This window comes from Hippocampus bargibanti, linkage group LG20 (genome assembly GCF_051943395.1).
Source record: "Hippocampus bargibanti isolate YZ-2025 linkage group LG20, ASM5194339v1, whole genome shotgun sequence".
NCBI lineage: Eukaryota > Metazoa > Chordata > Actinopteri > Syngnathiformes > Syngnathidae > Hippocampus > Hippocampus bargibanti.
Genome location: NC_142753.1, coordinates 7,005,030 through 7,030,145, shown reverse-complemented (window position 1 = coordinate 7,030,145; position 25,116 = coordinate 7,005,030). Strand labels below are relative to the sequence as shown.

General features: G+C 42.6%; 4 protein-coding genes across 6 annotated transcripts; 2 read left to right on the top strand and 2 right to left on the bottom strand.

Annotated features, from left to right (window-relative positions):
• The first annotated feature begins 725 nt into the window (after positions 1 to 725).
• psmg2 (proteasome (prosome, macropain) assembly chaperone 2) lies at positions 726 to 6,008 on the top strand. 2 transcript variants are annotated; one of them, XM_089023691.1, is made up of 7 exons: positions 726 to 867; positions 1,293 to 1,464; positions 1,542 to 1,600; positions 1,938 to 2,056; positions 3,302 to 3,484; positions 3,558 to 3,678; positions 5,882 to 6,008. In XM_089023691.1, the coding sequence occupies exons 1-7, from the start codon at positions 811 to 813 to the stop codon at positions 5,888 to 5,890; spliced, it is 720 nt and encodes a 239-aa protein (XP_088879817.1). In that variant the 5' UTR covers positions 726 to 810; the 3' UTR covers positions 5,891 to 6,008. The 2 variants fall into 2 exon arrangements, with proteins under 2 accessions (XP_088879817.1, XP_088879816.1); XM_089023690.1 differs by lacking the exon at positions 5,882 to 6,008 and adding an exon at positions 4,431 to 4,709.
• On the bottom strand, positions 5,587 to 10,543 carry ptpn2b (protein tyrosine phosphatase non-receptor type 2b). Its single transcript, XM_089023689.1, has 10 exons — positions 10,292 to 10,543; positions 9,775 to 9,865; positions 9,600 to 9,700; positions 9,389 to 9,487; positions 9,089 to 9,226; positions 8,764 to 8,973; positions 8,522 to 8,686; positions 8,310 to 8,449; positions 7,521 to 7,589; positions 5,587 to 6,063 (listed from the first exon to the last, which is right to left on the bottom strand). Exons 1-10 carry the CDS (start codon positions 10,385 to 10,387, stop codon positions 6,042 to 6,044), a joined length of 1,131 nt encoding a protein of 376 aa, XP_088879815.1. The 5' UTR covers positions 10,388 to 10,543; the 3' UTR covers positions 5,587 to 6,041.
• A 551-nt stretch (positions 10,544 to 11,094) lies between these two features.
• On the top strand, positions 11,095 to 15,090 carry eif3i (eukaryotic translation initiation factor 3, subunit I). Its single transcript, XM_089023291.1, has 11 exons — positions 11,095 to 11,238; positions 11,492 to 11,584; positions 11,654 to 11,741; positions 11,822 to 11,887; positions 11,961 to 12,110; positions 13,150 to 13,277; positions 13,365 to 13,475; positions 14,350 to 14,439; positions 14,514 to 14,587; positions 14,662 to 14,754; positions 14,823 to 15,090. The coding sequence occupies exons 1-11, from the start codon at positions 11,236 to 11,238 to the stop codon at positions 14,902 to 14,904; spliced, it is 978 nt and encodes a 325-aa protein (XP_088879417.1). The 5' UTR covers positions 11,095 to 11,235; the 3' UTR covers positions 14,905 to 15,090.
• Positions 15,091 to 19,877: 4,787 nt separating this feature from the next.
• On the bottom strand, positions 19,878 to 25,078 carry LOC148882890 (uncharacterized). 2 transcript variants are annotated; one of them, XM_089023764.1, is made up of 3 exons: positions 24,937 to 25,078; positions 22,396 to 23,756; positions 19,878 to 21,487 (listed from the first exon to the last, which is right to left on the bottom strand). In XM_089023764.1, exon 2 carries the CDS (start codon positions 23,720 to 23,722, stop codon positions 22,433 to 22,435), a length of 1,290 nt encoding a protein of 429 aa, XP_088879890.1. In that variant the 5' UTR covers positions 23,723 to 23,756; positions 24,937 to 25,078; the 3' UTR covers positions 19,878 to 21,487; positions 22,396 to 22,432. The 2 variants fall into 2 exon arrangements, with proteins under 2 accessions (XP_088879890.1, XP_088879889.1); XM_089023763.1 differs by having other exon boundaries at positions 19,878 to 23,756.
• Positions 25,079 to 25,116: the final 38 nt, after the last annotated feature.

The following is a 25,116-nucleotide window of genomic DNA, read 5'->3' as shown; positions in this document are numbered from 1 at the left end:
TTTCTATGTTAAGCGCTGTGTTATAGCTTCAGCTGGTGTTAAAGCGCTGTATAAGGCATTATGTATTGTATTGTATTCACAACTAAAATATTAATGGGTAAGCACAGTAGTTGTAACCAAGGTTAATGAAGTATCCGTGTGTGTGTGTTCATTGAATTTCTCCCAACGTTTTTTTATTTTGGAAAAAACATCGAAACCATCGTTTTTTATTACACTTGTCAAGTGGCTGAATGATAAAAAAAATCAAAAAAGATAATACACACATACGGAAGAGGATTGTGGCCACTGAAGAAAAAAATATGGTTGGCAAAATTCTGACTTTATTCTCAGAATTCTGACTTTAAAGTCAAAATTGTTTTCGTTGTGACTTTAAAGTCAGAATTCTGACTTTAAAGTCAGAATTCACATAAATATTCATTAAAGAAGACATAAAAACATATTTAAAGGGATGTCAATGTTATCGTAACATCTTTGACAAATTATGGCGTCCTCACATTTGCCTGTTTAAAAAAATACTATTTTTTACAATGCCGAAACATGTCTTCATTTAAAATGTCAAGTACTGTACGTAGTTGGTGCCTTATTCAGAGAGCAACACTGTTTACCAACGACCGTGGGCGACTTATTTCAGAGCCATTTGTAGCCAAGCATTGCAATCCGGCGTTTTGAAGGCCTTCAATAAGCATGAGTCGACACCGACTGACAAGGACCTAGCGCGCCTGAGAATGAAAACCGGATGAAGTAGGATCGAATCAAGCTTTTTTTATTTGAACAATATTCACAAAATAAGAAAACTTACACAAAACAACCATGTTTATCCCATCACAAAACTCCACGCCCGTGTTTAAGGATGCGACGCTTGTTATGGTGAGTCCAGTTTATGTACATCGTTAATTACGATGAAAAATAAACTTGTGCCTGTCCGTCGGTCCATCCGTCATCCGTCTCTTTTGTAATTAAACTTGTTGATTTTGTTTAAGCCGTTACAAAAAGAAAAACATGATCACATGTTTAAGTATATAAATCAATATGTATTGTATTATACACCACCTGTTCCCAAAAGAGAACATACATCACAACCATCTCGATAAAACGTGTTACAATTCTTGCACTTTCGCATTTGCAATGTCCTGTTCACCTCGCCACCCATCATCTATCTTTTGGGTGTCATCTTAAAATGAAGCAAGGTGAACACCTTCTGAACAACTGACCAATGAACATGAGAATGTTTATTTTGTCCTTCTGAACAACTGACCAATGAACATGAGAATGTTTATTTTGTATGTCGACAGCCAGCGGTGGCGGTGGGCAACGTGGGCCAATTGGCGGTGGACCTCCTCATATCTACGCTCAGCCTGCCCAGGGTGGGCTACCTGCACACGGACTGTGTCATCCCCATGGCGGGCAACAACCCGTACGCCACCGGTCTGGACGACGCTCGGGAACTGCATACGGCCTCGGAAGGTGGAGGACTGCGTCATCCCAACATGAAAAACAAGAAAAATAACAAAAAGTGCATGTTTTCTCCCCCTTGTCAATAGTGTACGCCGCACCTGAGCTCAAGCTAGCAGTTCTTCAGATCAGGGCACCGGTTGTCAAGGTACGGCAGTCAGGTGATGAGCTCACAGGCAGGCAACGTTAAGTGAAACATTTTTAAAAAAGAAAGCCAAAAGTTACGACGACATTAGTTCTGTTTGCAATCAGTTTTGTGAATCATGATAATAATTCAATGGGCATTGTGCTCCTCCTTCCTTGGTCACCAGGGATCCGCATAATACATACAGACATGTTTTTTAATGGCATAGAACAGCCATTGCATCTCAACCGAGGTCAGCTCCATGAAATGATGACCCCCCACCCCACTTAGCTCCAAAGAAGCTTGCATTTTGATACACATGTGTGCTAATTTGTCATTGATTTCCTTCATTCTTTCACAGAGCAAATCCAAGCGGTTCCGTCAACTGCTGCTCTCGTGGATCAAGACCAGCGGCTTCTCCAGGACGCTGGTCCTGTCCAGCAGTCACGCCTACCAGAGGGATGACCAGCAGCTGCAAGGGTAACATCATCAAACTCATTTCAAATCGTTTACATTTTGACATGTAACCATAATACAGTGATACCTCGGTTTACGAACCCCTTGGCTTACGAACTTTACATTTATGAAAAATTTACCTTGGCATACAAACTATTTTTCGGGATACACACGATGAGTGATGTGTCGTTCGCGAACGAGCTCGTTCTCCTAAAAGAAAATGGCAGCCGGCTTGTTTTGGTCCTCTATTCCCCGCCCCCAGTCGTCGGTTAAAGCCACGTGATTGGTCAAGAACGCAGCAGTGAGGGGAGGTGGTTTAAACATTAACTAGATAAACTAGATAAAATTATCACAGAGAAAGCACCTACAAGGATCATTCCTCAAGATGGTGAAAGTAAAAGGTTGCGTTCCTCATCTAGTGTTTAATCCTGATGAAAGCGGCCACTCCATTCCATCAAGCCATCAACGACCATCACAAATGTCAATAAAACCACTTTATTACACAGTACAGTTTATTTTTTTTAGTTAATACCATAGTAGATGTATTATACATAAAATAAGGTATGTTTTGTGTAGTTTTAAGGCTTAGAAAATTAGAAAATAGAAAATTATGTTTTATGGGGACCTGGGAACGTATTATTCTCATTTTAAAGGTTTCCTATGGGAAATTAATTTTTGCGATACACACTTTTCGCTTTACACACTCTGTCTGGGAACCAATTAAGTTCGTAAGCCAAGGTATCACTGTATAAGGTGCACCAGATTAAAAGGTGCACCTTCAATGAATGAAAAAAATATTTTTGACGTCGGTTTTGGTCCCCGTCTTGCAAAGATCAACAAATTAAAAATAATGTTTGATCACATTTGCATCGTAATTCACCAACCGCACCCTGATGTAGTTCTTTAAAAAAGAAAATAAAAGAAAGATTGGCACAGCGGCACCTTACCATGTGACGCTTAGAAAATTAGAAAGTAGAAAATTAATGTTTTATGGGAACCTGGTAACGGATAATTCTCATTTTAATGGTTTGCTATGGGAAATAAATTTTTGGGTTACACACTTTTCGCCTTACACACTCTGTCTGGGAACCAATTAAGTTCGTAAGCCAAGGTATCAATGTATAGGAAATTATTGTAAACATAACATAGCTAACATCTCAGGGTTTGAATGTCCAAAATGGTGGGTTGCCAAATGAAGTGGCTGGCAGAGGAAAGATCATTAATTTGGGTTCTAAGATGGTTATAGCGTGCGCCTGTGTGTGTTTTCAGCACTCCGTTCAGGTACCTGGTCACGCCGAGCCTGCTAAAGACTAGCGGTGATGCCTTCAAGGAACTGGGCTGGAAGGAGCTGGAGAGGCTACCTCTGTGTCCGGGCGGGTTAGACGCCGGCGCAGAAGAGACCAAAGTCGCCGTCCCCGGCGGCGGCATCACCAAAGGCCTCTACGCGGACAGGTACGGCTTTTATTGTCTTGGTTGGTACGTAATCTGCGGGAAATGTGGGTGTTGAGACGTGGCCTTGTTAAAGTTGCAGAGAAGATGTGCCTCTGGCCGTGCTTCTGCTCTTCTGCTCCGAGGGGGACAACGTCCCGGACGCCCTGTCGCTCGTCGGCCACTTGGACGACTGGCTGCGCCTGCTGGACGGCTCGGTAAGTCAAAACACTGCGATGAGAAAGTGTCTCCATCAAATGGACGCCCGGGAAATAATAATAATAAATTTTATTTATAAGCACTTTTCAAAACTCTCAATGAGACTTTACAATCACAAAGACAAGAACAATAAATAAAAAAATAGGACGTAGAGCGCCATTCCTGAATTTGTTTTTTTCTTGTTTGGTGCTGATAAAACGCTGGCCAGATCTCGGGCTGTCTTTTGCCTTCCACCAGAGGGCATCATTTCCCTTTTGTCCATGTTTACGGCTTTGTTCCAGGTTCAACTGTTGTTAAAGCGCTATATATAAATCAATATGTATTGTATTTTGGACAGCTGCCCTCATTTCAATCTCATATAATAATAATAATAATGCATTTCATTTATAAGCGCCTTTCAAAACTGTCAAGGTCACTTTACAGTCATAGGATCAGTTTTTCTGTGGGTGAGCAGCGGCAGCCACACATGCCAGCGTTCACTCAGCCTGGCAATAACTCAAATAGAAAGAAAGCTAGCTAGCTAATAGGTAGCTATCGAGATAGCTAACTAGGTATGTACTGTATATAATAGATAGCTATCAAGATTGCTAGCTAGAGAGCTAACAAATAACTAAAAGTATATAACTCCAGATCCATATTATTTAGGAATTAACTGACTGCAATGAAAGTTTCTGTGGCGCTTTTTCGCTGCCGTTTTGACGAGTGCAAGTGATGAAATGGACTCAGCGGCGACTGTGGTTGTTTGTTCCAGAACCGGGAGGTCAAATGGAAGATCCCAACTTCCTGGAATCTGCTGTTTGGAAGTGGCATCCCTCCAGCCATCTTCTGAAGCCTTTTTTATTTTTGCGGAACCTTGTTTTCATTAAAACAAATCTTGAGTCAAGAAGCAGGGTGAATGTTTCTCTGGCTTGACCTCATTCACTCCCTGACTAACCGAAAGGCTTTGGCCCGGTGCCACGTTGTGTTTCCCGGCAGTCCTGCCCCCACCATGTCTGAAACTTGACTCTAAAATAAAAAAATAACCCCCCCCCCCCCAAGTTCTCACTTTGACGCGTGCCATGCTTAGAAAAAAAAATTGTGAGTGTGAGCACATTTCTGCGCTTCGGCTCACAAAGCAATCGGTGAAAGAAAGCATTATTGGGGCTACCTAGCTGGTTATCTATTAGCACATGTAGCTATCTACCTGGCTATTTATTAGCTATATGGCTATCTAGCTAGTTAGCTAGATGGCTATGTATTTGCTATCTGTCTACCTAGCTAGCTATTTAGCTGACTATTTATTAGCTATATGGCTATCTAGCTAGTTAGTTAACTGTCCGGCTATGTATTTGATATCTATTGGCTATCTGTCTACCTAGCTAGCTATGTAGCTGACTATTTATTAGCTATATGGCTAGTTAGTTAACTGTCAAGCTGGCTATCTGGTGTTTGTCCGAAAGGATTATCCTTGCTACCTCGCTGGCTATCTAGTTGCTATCTATTAGCACATGTAGCTATATAGCTGGCTATTTATTAGCTATATGGCTATCTAGCCAGTTAGCTGACTGTCTGGCTGGCTCTGTCTAGCTAGCTAGCTATGTAGCTGGCTATTTATTAGCTATATGGCTATCTAGATAGTTAGCTAATTGTCCAGCTGGCTATCTAGTAGCTATGTGTTAGCTAGCTGGCTAGCTTTCTATTTGAGTTACTTCTGGGTTGAGTGAACGCTGGTGCGTGTAGCTGCCGCTTCTCACCCGCAGAAAAAACGATCCTGTGACTGTAAAGTGACCTTGAGAGTTTTGAAAGGCGATTAGAAATGAAATGTATTATTATTATTAGCTCATGTATGAAAGCAATTCCCAAATTTGTGCTTTCGGTTCCGTCAGTTACATAGCATTTTTATTTGAAGATAAAGAAAAAAATGGCCCCTTGTAACAATCGCTTTATATATAAATCCATATGGAGAGAGAACGAGCGACAGATCCAATTGTTTTTTTTTTAGGGAAAAAAAATAAAGCCATTGGCTTTGCTTGACTTCAAGTACTTTGTATATAAAAAATATAATATTTATCACAAAAAAGGTCTTCTTCCCCCCAAAAAAACTATAAACAGATCTGAATTCTATGAACATGTCAATGCATAGCGCTCAATTCAGTCGATATACAGAAAACAGTTGAAAAAATGCTGGTGTGTTGTCTTTTTTGTTTGTTTGTTTGTTTATAGGTGCTGTAAACAGTTTGCAGAGGAAGAGGAACTGCAGTGGTGCTGGCAAAAGTAGAAGCACAACAAAAAGGTTGGTGGCTTTTTTTTCCCCCTGCCGATTTTTTTTGTGTTCTTGTTTTTGTCAGTCAACGAACGTCGACCTCAGGTTGGTGGCGCCCGCTCACGAGTTGCTGCTCTTTGATCTGTCACCAGACAAAAAAAAAGCAATCAGAATCAGAATACGCCTCGGCCGGGTCTTTAAAATTATCAATTGGAAAATGCACGCTTCAAAAAAACAAAACAATGTGGGTGGGTACCAAAATGGCCGTGTCACACAACAAGCAGCTTTCTTTCCTCCTCTGGGCCACTGTTGAAGAATACAGTGATATCTTGGCTTACGAACTTAATTGGTTTCCATACAGGGTGTGTAAGGCGAAAAGTGTGTATCCCAAAAATTAATTTCTCAAAGGAAACCATTAAAATGAGATTAATCCGTTCCCAGGTCCCCATAAAACATAATTTTCTACTTTGTAATTTTCTAAGCCTTAAAACTACACAAAATATATACCTTATTTTATGTATAATAAATGTGCTATGGTATTATAATTAAAGAAATAAATGGTACAGTATAATAAAGTTGTTTTATTTACCTTTGTGATGGTCGTTGATGGCTTGATGGAATGGAGTGGCCGATTTCATCAGCATTAAACACTTGATGAGGAACGTAACCTTCTTTCACCATCTTGAGGAATGATCCCTTGGAGGTGCTTTCTCTGTGATAATTTTATCTAGTTCCTCATCAATTGTGTTCTGATTAGCAGGGTTGATAGCTTTTTGCATCAAGTGTACAGATGGCTTGTGCGGGTTGTTTGTGGAGCCTGATTTATGGGATATTTTAACCTTGCAGTCTACACTCTGCCTTTGAACTATCAAATTTGAAACTCTCTCACCGTCGTCTGCCTGTCTCTTTAATGTTTAAACCACCTCCCCTCACTGCTGCGTGCTTGACCAATCACGTGGCTTTAACCGAAGACTGGGGGCGGGGAATAGAGGACAAAAATAGCTGCCATTTTGTTGTTAGAACGGGCTCGTTCGCGAACAACATCAGTCATTGAGGCAGCTCCGTGTACGAAAAACGTTCGTATGCCAAGATAAAATTTTCATAAATTTAACGTTCGTAAACCGCAAAGTTTGTAAGACAAGGGGTTCGTAAACCGAGGTATCACTGTACAGTCAAAGCTTGGTCTTCCAAACGTCTCTGTTCTCGACCAAAAATGTCTGTTTTATGCCTGAGTTTACAACCAAAAATGGGTTCTCAACCAAACGGAGCGGACCCGAATGCACCATTCGACTCCCCCTTCGCTTCCTTAGATGTCATTTCCTCGTGTCGCATCTCATTGTGACCGACGCGTTATCTTCGTGGAGTCTTCCAAATGTAAGCAGCCATGTTTGTATTGTTCAATTGCAATAAAAACAAAGCTTACATGGGAGCAATGTACAATTTACAATGGGAAATATTTCTGTTTTTAACTAAATTGGTTTTCAAACAGGTTTCGGGAACAGGTGATGGTCGAAAACCAAGGTTTGACCGTCGTATTAGCAAATATTCAAAGCGATATTCAAAGTGTCCAAAGAGGCGTCGGCGCTGCGCCACGGTCACCTTTTCCGCTTCTTGTCGGGAGCGTCGGTCCTTTGGCCTGTGGAGGAACTCTCGTCCCGACGTCGTTTACTGTCCAAAAAGGAAATGCTGATTCACTCAGAAAATCCGTCACGTCGGCAACCGTGAACTGAATGTGCGTGAAAGGACAACCGACATCATTTCTTTGTTTCCTAACTGACATCAGAAAAACGTTTTATAGCATCTAAAATACCCAAAACACGCACGCTGATATTTGTAGTCCAATGCAAAACGCCAATAAAAATGACTTAAAGTGTCCCAAATCTGCCACAAAATGAGCTCGGAATTGGGTAGATTCAGAAAGTCCCGCCCCCTTGTTCATGACATCACGCCAGGATACTCCCTTCACAAACTGCCTTGCTCCAGAATCAAAACAATGGCTTCAGAGAGTTCAGATTCAGAGAAGATGCGTTTTTGTTACTCATCCAGTTATAAATATGATTCAAATAGTTCTGAAGAGGAAAGCATAAATGTTTGCAATCGATTGAAGAAGTCCTTCTGTATCAATTCGAGCCATCTGGACTCCAATATAGCGCCCAGAAAATAATAATACATTTCATTTATAAGCGCCTTTCAAAACTCTCAAGGACACTTTACAGTCACAGGATATTTTTCTGCAGCTGAGCAGAGGCAGCCACACGCACCAGCGTGTGGCTGCACAAGCTCAGTTGGAAATGGGCTGATTTGTCCCCTGAAATTTGTGTAAACTTGTGTAAACCCAATTAAATCAAAACAAGAATTTACAAAAAAAGGTCATTAATCTCGACTGACCGCACGCTGCTGTTGTCTTTCTCGGGCGACCGGCTCAGCCTCTCGCCGTCACGTTTGCCGTCGTTTTCCTCGCCGGTCGGTCCCGCCCGCTGGTCGCCGTTGCATCTTTCCGGCGGGTCGGCGGCAAGCCCCCGTTCTCGCTGGCGGGAAGCCGACGTTAGCGCCGTCGTTAGCGCTGTTGTCAGCGCCGCGGACGCCGCGAGCGCCTTTACCTGCGCTGACGCATCCGGGCCACAGATGCACTTGGCCCCTTGGAGGACGGCCATGAAGGAGAAGCGCAGCTGGTCGGGCGTCTGGATGAGGCCCATGCGGTACTTTCGCATGTCCAACAAGATCTTGCGGATGTCCAACGCCGACTCTTCTTTCCTTCTGTCCACCTGCCCGATCGCAGGTGAGGTCATGGCCGATTGGCGGTGCTTCATTTGCCTCCGACAGTTTCATCGGTGTTTCTCACCAGCACGAGACACGTGTCCACCAGCGAGAAGGTCCCTGAGCGTCCGATGCCGGCGCTGCAGTGCACCACGGCCGGACCGTGGTCGACGTCCAGCGCGCCGGACTCTCGCACCTTCAGCAGGAATTTGAGGAAGGACGCCGGCGACTCGGGCACGCCGAAGTCGGGCCACGTCGTGTAGTGAAAGTGCTGGATCTCACGCTTCTCCCCAGTCTGCATGAACACACATTTGGACATGACTGGAGGGGGAGGGGGGGGGAGACTTTTCACAAGATCTTGCGGGCGAGGAGATTGCCGAGCAAAAAAAGAAACAAAAGTCAACACCGACACCCATGTTGTGCAGCTCCAGCGCTGTGGTGGTGTAGTAAGACTTGACGTCTTCCGACAGCAGCGTGACCAGAAAACGCGTGTCCCTGAACGCCATCTCGCGCTCCTCGCCCACCGGCCAGTACTGAGCGCACTTTTCCTAACGGATCAAGAAAAGACCGTCAGGCCATGAGACGCCGTCACGGACGCCATCTTGGGAACGTCCAAAAGTGGCTTTTTGCCATCCACATTTTCAGAACAAAACGGAGACTTTACAAGTGGAATCGTGCCGCTTTTTACTTGGCGGGGACGTGCCACCTACCAAGCCTTTCTCAATCACCCGATTGAGCATGACGATGGCTTTGGTCTTTTGTTCCCAAATCATGAGCCAGAAGTGGCCGCACGTGTTCCTGAGGGGACCCTGCACACAAAACACGGGCAAGCCGTCGGAAATGTGCATCTTTTGGGCAGAACGAATATGCCAGCACTGTTTTTGATGGATGAGAAAGGAGCGTTAGCGCCGAGCGACTTGCCTGAGTCAATATGTAACGTCTCTGCGCTTCCTCCATCACCACCAGGCTGGCGTTGATGTAGTCGTTGTCGGCGTTTTTCAGCTTCACCCGACTGTGATCGACTGCGGGACGGCGGCGGAGCGAGTTACTGTCAGGAGTTTTGAATACGACGAGAAAGGTGAGCACCAAAACGTACACGGGCTGACGTCTCTGTATCTGTTGCGGCTGCGGTTCTCGGGCTGCTTGGCCACTTTGTAGGGGCACTCGTAAGACTGACTTCGGATCTCCTAGAGAAGAGCAGCAGAAATAACTCGCTTTGAAATGAAATAAATGAATGAGATTAGGTCGTGGTTATGGCACGATTAGAGTAGTCCCAGTATAATGTATTTTGAGAAAGGCTTCGGATTTTTAATGGTGGTGCTGTTTCCTTTTTTTCCTTCATACTATCCTTGGTTTCATCCTTCCTAAAATCCCCTTTCTGTCATTGATTCCTTCCTTGCATTTATTAACCATTCTTTTTTTAACTGATTTCTTTGCATTTTCCATCCCTAACATTCCTGTATCCTTCCTTCCCATCGCACCCACAAGTACGCTGTAAAAAACGCATAATTACAATTTTACGGACATTGTTTATTAACATGAACTTAACCAAAGACACGATGTTTCTTTCTTTTTTCCCTGTTAGTCGTTAGCAACATGCTAAGTTTACTTACCGTGTACACTTTGTGCCACCGGCCCTCCGATTCGATGTCCTCAAACTCCCTCTCCATTTTTACCGGGGCAATGCCAGCAAAATGACCTGCCAACATAAGCTAACTCATACCGTCAGACGACCTGGTGATGTCCACGAGGAATAAAACAAAACAAAAACCATACAAAATATCTTGTTTTGTGTGTGTGATGAGAATTACGACTTCGCTGGGATAAGTGTTGGTTTTTTTAACCAGTCGTCATTTTTTGCCGGATGACGAGTCTATGCGCATGCGCAGACACAAGGGTCCTCGGACGACTGTCAAAAGCGTCAGAGATCTTCCGAGTGAACAGAGCAGTGACACCAAAATTTGCATTTCATATTTATCAAAACCTTAAATGAAAATATTGCTTCCTTACAAAAAAAAAAAAACAATACAATTAATCTTCTTATCTCCAAACAGTTAAATTGTTGTACATATTTAATGTTATAAAAAAATTAACATCGTTTTACCATGTGTATTTAACATATCCTGTCTAAATGAAAATACAATAAATATTTTTTTGCTATAAATAAGACATAATTTTCAATCTCAAAAAGAGGATTAACAATGCGTATCATTGTATTAAAATTGCGTGTGTCTGTGAGAGAGAGAGAGAGAGACCAAATATTGAAGCGTAAGATATCAAAATAAATACAAACACAAATATTAACTACCCAAAAAATATTTTTGATCATTTTCACGCATCAAATCAGAACCCGAAATGCAACAGTAAAGTTGTGGCCATTGGTGTTCCACTCCAATGCACTAGAGGGCTTACCTTCCTTTATTTGCTTCTGGACATAACGACTGACGTCACTTCCTTTCAGTCGCGGCTACACCGATAGAAGCACGAGTGTCCGTTTGCTCTCTCTTTATTTGGACAAGTTTTTCTGAAAAAGGCATATACCACTCGGGTGGCAAACATGGTCAGTATATGTTATGTTTTGTTTCCAATAGAGTCTGCTTGTGAGTGTACTTCAAGGTTCAAAAATGAGCTTTTCCGGTAACTTCTCGTTCGCTAAATGGGAGATGGGAAATGTAGGAGACAACACTTCTCGACAGCTGCGTATTGTCTGTATATGACGGTGTATGTTGTCAGTCTCCGTCAATTATCAGATTTGGATAAATCAGCCAAACTGGTTTTGGTCGTAAACTCGTCTCCGTTTTTTTCCTCCATAGAAACCCATTCTACTTCAGGGCCACGAGAGGTCCATCACTCAGCTCAAGTACAACAGAGAAGGGGACCTCATCTTCTCCGTGGCCAAGGACACTGTGAGTTTGACAAAAATGAAGCAAATTCACATCTTGTTAGAATCTGTTGCTATCTACCTCCCCCTTTAGGTTGCAAATGTGTGGTACTCTGTCAACGGCGAGCGTCTGGGCACCTACAATGGGCACACAGGAGCGGTGTGGTGTGTCGACTGCGACTGTATCCTAAGAAATTCCCTGAATATTTGCCATTCATTGTACCATAGTCCTGGCCGCTTCCTTAGCGCGTTCTTCACCAAGGGGACACCAAGAACGTGTTGACGGGTTCGGCAGACAACAGCTGTCGGCTGTGGGATTGCGAGACCGGTGAGTCCACTTTCTTCAATTCTTGTTGATGTGGTCGATCATTGAAAACGTCATCAATGTGATCCTTTTGCAGGTAAACAGTTGGCCTTGGTCAATACCAACTCTGCGGTCAGAACGTGCGGCTTCGACTTCAGTGGCAACGTCATCATGTTTTCCACGGACAAGCAGATGGGCTACCAGTGCTTCCTCAACTTCTTTGACCTGCGGGATCCTCAACAAATTGGTATCGTCTTGAGATTTGACTGCTGCCGTGTTTCAATTCACGTGTAAAATGCACATTTCCCCATTGTGGGACGCTTAAAGTTTTTCTGATTCTGAAATGTTTGAAATAGGATTCAAACATTCTTAGCCGTCACTCAAGTTGAAAGAGGGTGGAAATGAGATGATAAAGTGTTTGGGAACTGTACAAACTTCAAAATGTGCTCCAATGAACGCTGCTAGCCGTGAGCACAAGTGCAATCCAATAGTGTTAAAGGACAACCGACACCTCCGGAGGAGTTGTGTCCATAATTTGTAAAATCACTTCAAATGACTTCTACTGAGCGCATTTTACAAAGATTCCACGGCTTTCCACGAAGTCTTGTTTATGAGGCGGTGACGACACCTACCGTGACGTCACGATAGGTGTCGTCACTGACCGAGAAAGCGACACACAATGCATTTTGGGTACTTTGGTCTGAAAACTTCGTGTTGATGGTGAAATTAGAAGGAAAACACGTAAATAACGCGATGGTGAATCGTTGTGTTTTGCACCAAGACTACTATTTGATACTAGTTGACGCAAATTCCCAGCAAACAAATCAGCCTATTTCCAACGGAGCTTGAGCGCCATCTTGTGCATTTTCTGGGACGCTACATTGGAGTCCAGACGCCTCAAAATGACACGGAAAGACTTCTTTAATCGATTGCAAACATTTATGCTTTCCTCTTCAGAACTATTTGAATCATATTCATAACTGGATGAGTAACAAGAAAGCATCTTCTCCGAATGTGAAGCCATTGTTTTGATTCTCGAGCAAGGCAAGACATCTTGGCGTGACGTCACGAACAAGGGGGCGGGACCTTCTGAAACTGAAACTTTCTGAGGTCATTTGGAAGTAGTTTTGGGACACTTTAAGTCATTTTTATTGGCGTTTTGTATTTGACTAAAAATATCAGCCAGGGTGTTTTGGGTATTTGAGATGCTATAAAACGTTTTTCTGATGTCAGGAAACAAAAAAATGGTGTCGGTTGTCCTTTAAAGAGCCATTATTTGTGCGCAGATGACAACCAGCCCTACCTGAGCATCCCGTGCAACAACCACAAGATCACCAGCGCCGTGTGGGGGCCACTGGGCGAGTTTGTCATCGCCGGGCACGAAAACGGCGAGATTAACCAGTTCAGCGCCAAGGTGGGCAGCCGGCCGGCCGTCTTTTTGCGCTTCCCACGTTGATTATCTCATCGCGCTTGTGTTGTCGTCATCGGTGGTGGCGCCCAGTCGGGTGACATCCTGAAGACTATCAAGGAGCACAACAAGCAGATCAATGACATCCAGACCTCGGTGGACCTGACCATGGTCATCACTGCGTCCAAGGACAACACCGCCAAGGTACGAGCGCCGTCCCGTGTGCACACTCGCGGCGCATCTGTTGATTTACTCGGCCCGCTGAATGCACGTTTTTCAAGTTACAACCCGACTTGGAATTGCACCATAATAATAATAATAATAATAAGACATTTGATTTCTAAGCGCCTTTCAAAACTCTCATGGTCACTTTACAGTCGGAGGATAAGTCTTTCTGTGGCTGAGCAGTGGCAGCCACACGAGCCAGCGTTCACTCAACCCGGAAGTAACTCAAATAGCTAGAAAGCTAGCTTGCTAAGAGTTAGCTAATAATCCGTCAACCCGGAAGTAACTCAAATTGATAGAAAGGTAGCTTGCTCAGAGTTATCTAATAATCACTCAACCCGGAAGTAACTCAAATAGATAGAAAGCTAGCTTGCTCAAAGTTAGCTAATAATTAGTCAACCTGGAAGTAACTCAGATAGAAAGCTAGCTAGCTAAGAGTTAGCTAATAATCACTCAACCCGGAAGTAGCTCAAATAGATAGAAAGCTAGCTAGCTACTGAAGCCACTTTAAGCATTGCAACAATTCTGATGATCGTTTGGCGATTTGTCCAACAATTAAAATGGGATAAAATGAAATTTTGAACTACAGCATATTACCGAATAATTATTTTGGCTCTTACGGTTAGATTGGAAGGAAAAGAAATTGTAAAAAAGAAAGAATGATTCTACTTAATGTTGGTTTCTTGTTCTGTCCTGAATTGACATTTTAGTTTGGGAGAGGCACTGGGAAAAAATATCATATACATGACAAAATGTAATTGGAACTCGAAACTTGCTGGAACGCATCAATTGATACTCGTCCATCAATCACGGCCACTCACTTTTGTTTGCGTGCGTTTGTGACGCGGCTCAGCTCTTTGATTCGGCGTCCCTGGACCACATCAAGACATTCCGGACCGAGAGACCCGTCAACTCAGCCTCCATCTCGCCGATCATGGACCACGTAGGTGTCGCCTCAAGTCAGGTTAGCAGCGTAAAAGCGTGCCTGCAAACACTCACCGCGACACGTTGGCGCAGGTGGTGATGGGTGGCGGTCAGGAGGCCATGGAGGTCACCACCACCTCCACCAGGATTGGCAAGTTTGAGGCCAGGTCAGACAACACAAACCGCAAAAACCTGCAAGTTGATGTTTAGCGTATTTATTTGGACACTCGCGGGGTTTTAGGTTCTTCCACGCCGCATACGAGGAGGAGTTTGGCAGAGTGAAGGGACATTTTGGACCCATCAACTGCGTGTCCTTTCACCCGGACGGCAAGAGGTACCACGAGCAGCGTTTCCTCCATTTGCTCTTCCGCTCATTTGTCTTTTTCTCTGCCCGTCTTGCAGTTACAGTAGCGGAGGAGAGGACGGCTACGTGCGCATTCACTACTTTGACCCGCAGTACTTTGACTTTGAGCTGGAAGTGTGAACTGCCCGACGCGCGCACGCCTGCGTCTTTTTTTAAGACTCAATGAAAGGGCGTCCGTCTTGAGAGCGGGCATCCGCAGCGCCAACAGCCCAGGTTCAACCCCCCACTGTGCCGTATGACACCCGCCATCTCACACGGACACACATTTGTTCCCACACACATCACTAAACAATTCTGATTTGATAATGTACCTGTGTGGTTTGTCCAATGTATAGTAAGACGTTTTATGCCCAAAAAACGACCATGTATTCTAAGGCGTTTTTAGCACGATAAAAACGACCATGTATAGAAAGGCATTTTTAGCCCCAAAAAAAACAGGCATGTATAATAGTAAGGCGTTTTTAGCCCTAAAAAAACAACCATGTATAATAAGGCGTTTTTTGAAAGAAAAAAAAAAGACTGCGTTTTTAGCTCAAAAAACGACCATGTATAGTAAGGCATTTTTAGCTGAAAAAATGACCATGTATAGTAAGGCATTTTTAGCTGAAAAAAATGACCATGTATAGTAAGGCGTTTTTAGCCGAAAAAAAAAAAGACCATGTATAGTAAGGCGTTTCTAACTCAAAAAAGACCATGTATAGTAAGGTGTTTTTTGACGAAAAAAAAACCATGTATGGTAAAGCATTTTTAGGTGAAAAAAGACCATGTATAGTAAGGCGTTTCTAGCCGAAAAAAAAACAATGTATAGTAAGGCGTTTTTAGCTGAAAAAAACGACCATGTATAGTAAGGCATTTTTAGCTGAAAAAAACGACCATGTATAGTAAGGCATTTTTAGCCCGAAAAAAAACCACCATGTATAGTAAGGCATTTTTAGCTGAAAAAAACGACCATGTATAGTAAGGCATTTTTAGCTGAAAAAAACGACCATGTATAGTAAGGCATTTTTAGCTGAAAAAAACGACCATGTATAGTAAGGCATTTTTAGCTGAAAAAAACAACCATGTATAGTAAGGCATTTTTAGCTGAAAAAAACGACCATATATAGTAAGGCATTTTTAGCTGAAAAAATGACCATGTATAGTAAGGCATTTTTAGCCCGAAAAAAACGACCATGTATAATAAGGCATTTTTAGCCCGAAAAAAACGACCATGTATAGTAAGGCATTTTTAGCTGAAAAAAACGACCATGTATAGTAAGGCATTTTTAGCTGAAAAAATGACCATGTATAGTAAGGCATTTTTAGCCCGAAAAAAACGACCATGTATAATAAGGCATTTTTAGCCCGAAAAAAACGACCATGTATAGTAAGGCATTTTTAGCTGAAAAAATGACCATGTATAATAAGGCATTTTTAGCCCGAAAAAAACGACCATGTGTAGTAAGGCATTTTTAGCCCGAAAAAAACGACCATGTATAGTAAGGCATTTTTAGCTGAAAAAATGACCATGTATAGTAAGGCATTTTAGCTGAAAAAATGACCATGTATAGTAAGGCATTTTTAGCCCGAAAAAAACGACCATGTATAGTAAGGCATTTTTAGCCCGAAAAAAACGACCATGTATAGTAAGCCATTTTTAGCTGAAAAAATGACCATGTATAGTAAGGCATTTTTAGCCCGAAAAAAAAACGACCATGTATCATAAGGCGTTTTTAGCTTAAAAAGTAATGCGTTTGTAGCCCAAAAAAACGACCATGTATAGTAAGGCGTTTTTAGCTGAAAAAAACGACCATGTATAGTAAGGCATTTTTAGCTGAAAAAACGACCATGTATAGTAAGGCGTTTTTAGCTGAAAAAAACGACCATGTATAGTAAGGCATTTTTAGCTGAAAAAAACGACCATGTATAGTAAGGCATTTTTAGCCCGAAAAAAACGACCATGTATAGTAAGGCATTTTTAGCTGAAAAAATGACCATGTATAGTAAGGCATTTTTAGCTGAAAAAATGACCATGCTCAAGTAAGGCATTTTTAGCCCGAAAAAAACGACCATGTGTAGTAAGGCATTTTTAGCCCGAAAAAAACGACCATGTATAGTAAGGCATTTTTAGCTGAAAAAATGACCATGTATAGTAAGGCATTTTAGCTGAAAAAATGACCATGTATAGTAAGGCATTTTTAGCCGAAAAAAACGACCATGTATAATAAGGCATTTTTAGCTGAAAAAATGACCATGTATAGTAAGGCATTTTTAGCTGAAAAAAAAACGACCATGTATAGTAAGGCATTTTTAGCTGAAAAAAACGACCATGTATAGTAAGGCATTTTTAGCTGAAAAAATGACCATGTATAGTAAGGCATTTTTAGCTGAAAAAAACGACCATGTATAGTAAGGCATTTTTAGCTGAAAAAAAACCATGTATAGACCATTTTTAGCTGAAAAAATGACCATAGTAAGGCATTTTTAGCTGAAAAAAAAACGACCATGTATAGTAAGGCATTTTTAGCTGAAAAAAACGACCATGTATAGTAAGGCATTTTTAGCTGAAAAAATGACCATGTATAGTAAGGCATTTTTAGCTGAAAAAAATGACCATGTATAGTAAGGCATTTTTAGCTGAAAAAAACGACCATGTATAGTAAGGCGTTTTTAGCTGAAAAAAACGACCATGTATAGTAAGGCATTTTAGCTGAAAAAAACAACCATGTATAGTAAGGCGTTTTTAGCTGAAAAAAACGACCATGTATAGTAAGGCGTTTTTAACTGAAAAAAACGACCATGTATAGTAAGGCATTTTTAGCTGAAAAAAATGACCATGTATAGTAAGGCATTTTTAGCTGAAAAAAAAACGACCATGTATAGTAAGGCATTTTTAGCCCGAAAAAAACGACCATGTATAGTAAGGCATTTTTAGCTGAAAAAATGACCATGTATAGTAAGGCATTTTTAGCTGAAAAAATGACCATGTATCGTAAGGCATTTTTAGCCCGAAAAAAACGACCATGTATAATAAGGCATTTTTAGCTGAAAAAATGACCATGTATAGTAAGGCATTTTTAGCTGAAAAAAACTACCATGGATAGTAAGGCATTTTTAGCCGAATAAAACGAGCATGTATCGTAAGGTGATTTTAGGCCGAAATAAAAAAGGTGTGTTGAAGAGGATCAGAACTTGACCGCACACAATTTTGATGACACACAAAAAGGACTTAGGTGGATTTGAACCCAAGACCTCCACAGGGCAACGTTAACGCACTAGCCACTCAACCACCAAGTAGGTGATAAGTAATGGACAGAGTACCTAGTGGTGAGTAAGCCCCCCCCCCCCCCCCCAAAAAAAAAAACCGCCGATGTATCATAAGGCGTTTTTAGCTTAAAAAGTAATGCGTTTGTAGCCCAAAAAAACGACCATGTATAGTAAGGCGTTTTTAGCCTGACAAAACAACCATGTATAGTAAGGCATTTTTAGCTGAAAAAATGACCATGTATAGTAAGGCATTTTTAGCCCGAAAAAAACGACCATGTATAGTAAGGCATTTTTAGCTGAAAAAAACGACCATGTATAGTAAGGCATTTTTAGCTGAAAAAATGACCATGTATAGTAAGGCGTTTTTAGCTGAAAAAAAACGACCATGTATAGTAAGGCATTTTTAGCTGAAAAAATGACCATGTATAGTAAGGCATTTTTAGCCGAAAAAAAAGACCATGTATAGTAAGGTGTTTTTTGACGAAAAAAAGACCATGTATGGTAAAGCATTTTTAGGTGAAAAAAGACCATGTATAGTAAGGCGTTTTTAGCTGAAAAAAACGACCATGTATAGTAAGGCATTTTTAGCTGAAAAAAACGACCATGTATAGTAAGGCGTTTTTAGCCCGAAAAAAAACCGACCATGTATAGTAAGGCATTTTTAGCTGAAAAAAAACGACCATGTATAGTAAGGCATTTTTAGCTGAAAAAATGACCATGTATAGTAAGGCATTTTTAGCTGAAAAAAACGACCATGTATAGTAAGGCGTTTTTAGCCCGAAAAAAAACCGACCATGTATAGTAAGGCATTTTTAGCCCGAAAAAAAACCGACCATGTATAGTAAGGCATTTTTAGCTGAAAAAATGACCATGTATAGTAAGGCATTTTTAGCTGAAAAAAACGACCATGTATAGTAAGGCATTTTTAGCTGAAAAAAAAAACGACCATGTATAGTAAGGCATTTTTAGCTGAAAAAAAAACGACCATGTATAGTAAGGCATTTTTAGCTGAAAAAAACGACCATGTATAGTAAGGCATTTTTAGCTGAAAAAAAAACGACCATGTATAGTAAGGCATTTTTAGCCCGAAAAAAAAAACGACCATGTATAGTAAGGCATTTTTAGCTGAAAAAAAAACGACCATGTATAGTAAGGCATTTTTAGCTGAAAAAAACGACCATGTATAGTAAGGCATTTTTAGCTGAAAAAAAACGACCATGTATAGTAAGGCATTTTTAGCTGAAAAAAACGACCATGTATAGTAAGGCGTTTTTAGCCCGAAAAAAAAAACGACCATGTATAGTAAGGCATTTTTAGCTGAAAAAAACGACCATGTATAGTAAGGCATTTTTAGCCCGAAAAAAAAAAAACGACCATGTATAGTAAGGCATTTTTAGCTGAAAAAAACGACCATGTATAGTAAGGCATTTTTAGCTGAAAAAACGACCATGTATAGTAAGGCGTTTTTAGCCCGAAAAAAAAAACGACCATGTATAGTAAGGCATTTTTAGCTGAAAAAAACGACCATGTATAGTAAGGCATTTTTAGCCCGAAAAAAAAAAACGACCATGTATAGTAAGGCATTTTTAGCTGAAAAAAAACGACCATGTATAGTAAGGCATTTTTAGCTGAGTAAAACGACCATGTATAGTAAGGCATTTTTAGCTGAAAAAAACGACCATGTATAGTAAGGCATTTTTAGCTGAAAAAAAAAACGACCATGTATAGTAAGGTGTTTTAGCATGATAAAAACAACCATGTATCACCTCGAGGCCTCCTTGGTGGAAAATGGAAGGCCCGATAAGGGAAAGACTTCAGAAAGAAACACGCACATGCGGTCAAGGAAATGCAAAAGAGGTTGACATTTTATTTTTAAGAGCATATTTTACAAATTGGCTTCTTGTCAAAAACGCAAAAACTCCAACCAGCTTCATTTTATCGAGTGGAATTCGCACCCCGCCCCATCAAACCGTTTACATGGAAGCGATTCAGGAAAACAATTGGTCATTTTTAAACATTTGTGACCTGACAATGAAGAACTACGCATGACCATGACACGAAAAAAAAATAATAAGTAACAACGGCATGTTAAAAGACAAGTGGCCAACGCACTAAAGGATCTTGAAAGTATTTGGGGGAGGGGGCAAATTGGGTTGGGAAAAGTACAAATTGAAAAAAAAAAGGGGGGGGGGGGTGTTACCGTTACTTGTGTTAGTGCCTCAACATGGTGACGCCTATTCAAGCAAATTTGGACAAAAAGGAAAACACTGATTTTCATCTCTGCAATATGTACGAGTGGGTCATAAAATACAACAACAAAAATAGAAGTACATTCAAAGTTTTGGCTATTGATTGAAAAAAAAAAAAACATTTAAAGACCATCTTCACACTGCCAGCCGTCAATTCTCATTTTTGCCTTGATGGAACGTTTTTTTTGGGTGGATTGTTAAAGGACAACCGACGCCACTGGATAAGTTGTGTCCATAATTTGTAAAATCACTTCAAATGACTTCTACTGAGTGTATTTTACAAAGATCCACCGCATTTAGCTATTTTACATTTTAAGACTCGTGCTGAATATTCAGGAAGTCTTGTTTATGAGGCAGTGACGACACCTACCGTGACGTCACGGTAGGTCTCGTCACTGACCGAGAAAGCGACACACAATGCATTTTGGGTATTTTGTTGGGCCTGAAAACTTCGTGTTGATGGCGAAATTAGAAGGAAAACACATACATAACACGATGGCGAATCATTGTGCGTTTCACCAACACTACTATTTGATACTAGTTGACACAAATTCCCAGCGGACAAATCAGCCCATTTCCAACGGAGCTTGGGCGCCATCTTGTGCATTTTCTGTCTCGATGCCTCAAATTGATACGGGAGGACTTCTTTAATCGATTGCAAACATTGATGCTTTCCTCTTCAGAACTATTTGAATCATATTCATAACTGGATGAGTAACAAGAAAGCATCTTCTCCGAATCTGAAGTCATTGTTTTGATTCTAGAGCAAGGCAAGACATCCCGGCGTGATGTCACAAACAAGGGGGCGGGACCTTCTGAAACTCGCCACTTCCGGGGTCATTTTGGGACACTTCAACTCATTTTTATTGGTGTTTTGCATTTGACTAAAAATATCAGCCTGCGTGTTTTGGGTATTTTAGATGCTATACAATGTTTTTCTGATGTCAGTTAGGGAAAAAAAAAGGTGTCGGTTGTCCTTTAACATTATTTTTTCCCCTTCCAAATTCAACCCGTCTACATGTAGCGGGATAAAAATCTGATGTATCGATATGACGACAGTCTGGCATTAAGTCAAGCGGCATCAACATGATCCAAGGTGAAAAATGGAGATGGTTGGCGACCGTCTTACCGGCACGCAGATTTTCATCTTGAGCTGACAACTCCATCAAAGACAAAAGGGCGTCATTTGCGGTGGAAGGCGCTCGCATCTAAATGCAAGGAAGAGGAGCTTTGAAATTGAGAAATGGATCGGCCCCCAAATTGACATCCACAAACACCACGTAAGCTCACGGGGGTATTTTGAGAGTGACGTCACCTTAGAAGTTGCATTTGATTTCATAATGCGTGCCAACTATATCATTATACAGTAAAGTCTCGTTATATGGATATTCTCGGGAGGCGGAAAAAAAATATCGATATAACCGGACTATCGATATATCCGATTCTGCGGCATGTAAATTTTCTCCTTGCGTTCATAGAAATAGTATCGTAATAAGCAGTACTATCGATATAACGAGACTTTACTGTATTAGATGTCTGAGCCCCCAAGTGCGAACATACACGGACGGACAGACATAAAATGCATTAGAAACAATGGTTGGAGGGGGGGGGGGGGAAGGACAAATATATCAATAGGTATATTTTTCTAATGAGCAATTTAACAAAACACGCAGAGGGTGAGTATGATATCGTCGGCGTGTTTTCAGGGAGGCGAATACCATGACTATTTTCCTCAAGTGCGAACATCAACCTTTTACAGTCATCCGAAGGTTAAAATCAAAATGTGTGCTGGTGGGCGGGGGGTACTTTTTACAGCTTAAAAAAAGAAGAAGCAAAGCTTGCAAAAACTTCCAAGCGTTATTTTTTTGTCACTATTCTATTGGCTCCCGATTGCCCGGGAGACAAAGCGCCCGAATCAAATGGTGTCACTCTAAAAACTAGAATCTTCTGTAAGGACGAAAGAGGAGCAATCAAAAGTCACGACAAAACCAAGAAAGAAAAAAGAAGTCAAAAGTTTCTAGGAGCACGTGATGAAAAAGACAAAAGATTAGCGGCAGTCAGCAGTCGGATGTCGAAGCAACCGAACAGACGACAAGATGGCCTCCAAGTGAAGCACCTTGACGGATTGTTCATCAAGCGCGCCAGATGAAGGCTTAGAAATGCCCCCCCTCGTCCTCGGAGGAGGTGCGTTCTTCCCGCTGCCGAGCGGGGGCGTCGCCCTCGCGCTCTTCCGCTTCTTCGCGCTCCCCGGCCGCATCGGAATGGTTCCAGGGAGCTTGCTCATCCAGCGGAGCCGCCGCTTTGTTCTTGCCCGAGTTCTTGGGGCGCCCCCTTTTGCGCGGCAGGCCGTCCTCGCCCGTCGTCGGCCGGGGGGCGCGAGGCGAGACCGGATTGCGGAGGTGGGCGCCTCGTTTGGATTCAGACTTGCGCGGGCGACCCGGCGTGCGGCGGGGGGGCGCCGGGGTTCCCTCCGAAGGAATTGCCAGAGGGTACTTCCTGGGCCTCCCGAGGGGCTTCCACACCCTGGGTTTAGCGGGTTCGCCGCGGGAGGCGGAGGGGTGCTTCCTGGGCCGGCCTCTTTTGCGCGGGGGGCCGGCGTACGGAGCGCCGCCGGCGTCCGATTTGCGCGGACGACCCCTACCGCGACGGACGACCGGGGAGCCCCCCGCGGGGACGGGGTGCTTTCTGGGTCTCCCGAGAGGCTTCCACACTCTGTTTTGGGGGGCTTCCGACGACGGCGGGGGGTACTTCCTGGGGCGACCCCTCCCGGAAGCCACTTTCTTGGGTCTTCCCCGTTTGCCGGTTTTTCTGGGGAGGCGCATGACCAGCCTGGAGGGCGGCTTCTGCTTTCTGCGGGGACGTCCCGCTTGGTAGAGCGCCAAAGACTTGGCGGGCTTCTTGTTGACGGAGCCTTTAGGTCGGCCCCTCCCTCTTTTGGCGCCATCGCCGGCAGGGGACGGGCGCCGCTCGGCGCTGCTTTTCCTCGGCCGTCCTCTACCCCGCGACGCGGCCCCCGCGTCGGGCGAGTTGTCACCGCCGCCGAACTCGAGGCGGGGCGCCTTTTTGACCGAGCCGTGGGTCCGGCCTGCGTCGCCGCCGCCGGCTTTGCTCGTTAAATGGTCGGCCTTGCGCTTGCCCGATCCTTTGGGGCGCCCTCTTCCTCGTTTGGGCGTGTCCGAGACACTGTCTTCTGGCACCTTTTCAGCAAAACGCTTGCTTCCGGAGCCCTTTGGCCGGCCCCTCCTCTCAGGCACGTCATCTTCAGAGCCGCTCATGTTCTCGAAGGCCAGCGCGGGGCTGCTGTTGGCGACGCCTGAAACAATCTCCATGAGGTTGACGTCGGGAACGCTGATCCGGAGCTTCTTGGAACCTTTGGGTCTTCCCCTGCCCCTTTTCACTAAAACGTCGGCAGAAACGTCCTCGCTGAAATCCTCTCGGTTCATGCAGCACGCAGACTGTTTTCAGTTAAATTGCCATCTGTGAAATATCATGTCAAATGTTAGTATTTCTAGAGGAACTCAACTCAGCTGTCTTTTTTTGTAATAGACAAAGCACATATACAACAACGATATCCGAATTATGGATTGGTATCAAATGGAATATTTTTAAATTCCCTTTTTGAGACAATAACAACGCGCTCGTCTGCCAACGAATGGCAGAGTAAACACATAATGGCGCTGCTCTCTGCAGGCCATTTTGTGTAATGCAGGCAGAATAAAGGCGCTTTCGGCTCCAAATTTCAAATACGTACTTCATCAGTAATATTTAAGAGATTTTTTTCAATCGCATTGCGCAAATGATTAATTATTTGGAAAAAAAATAAAGACCAATCACATCTTACACAGATTCCATAGACATAAACAATTACTCAATGTAACCCTTATTTTTTCCATAAAGGTACAATAACTAAATAATCCCAACATTTATTTTGAAAAACACAACGTAAACGCAAATTTTGTTTAACAATCGTCAAATGTTTAAATAAAATGATTTGGGAGCATACAAAACGAATATTTATTAAACATATCAAAGCTACGCTTAACAGAACGGGTATTATTATTATACGTAATGATTATTATTATCCGTAATTTAAGTTTTTTTGTTTTGAATCTTATAACCATTTGCCAGCCAAAAAAGTTGCACAATCGCTAGCTTATTAATACCATAAAACGCCATAAAAATACTAAATATTGGGCGGAAACGCAAGTGAAAATTCGGAAAAAAATAAGCAAAAATATCGTTGACTATATTTTCCTGCGCCGTCTTTTCGACGAGGGTGTATTGTCAGGGACCGACTAATTCCTGAAGATGCATCTTAAAATGGCGGGAAGGCGAAGCAACATTCAAGTGGTACCCAAATAGCGATTATCCTTCACAAAAATACACCGCGTGCCATGTGAAATCTATTTTTGCCGAGCCACTGAAATAATTAACGCACGAAACGAAAAAAATCGCCAGAATCCGAGCCATTTATCGTCGGAAAACCCGGCCAGGTCGGCCCGTCGTTTTACAACAACAATCACTTTGCTTTTGTGGAACGGCTCGTTTCCAGGTGATAGCTCGTTTCAAAATCGTCCTCGGTAAGAAGGATTGTGGTGAAAAAAAGCAAACCGCGTCGTTTAAAATAGCACATTGGACCGAATGCCGGTCGCCTTACCGTATAGTTGTCCCGAAGACGAGTTTCAATGGACTTGACAGAAAATCTCGCATGAAAACGTCTTCGAGGGAACCCCCCCCAAAATGCGCCAAATATTGTCGCTGTGACGGCGGTAATAAATTTGCTGTCGCTTCCGTCTGTGCATCCATTTTAATTGATCCGGGTAGGAATGACAGGTCG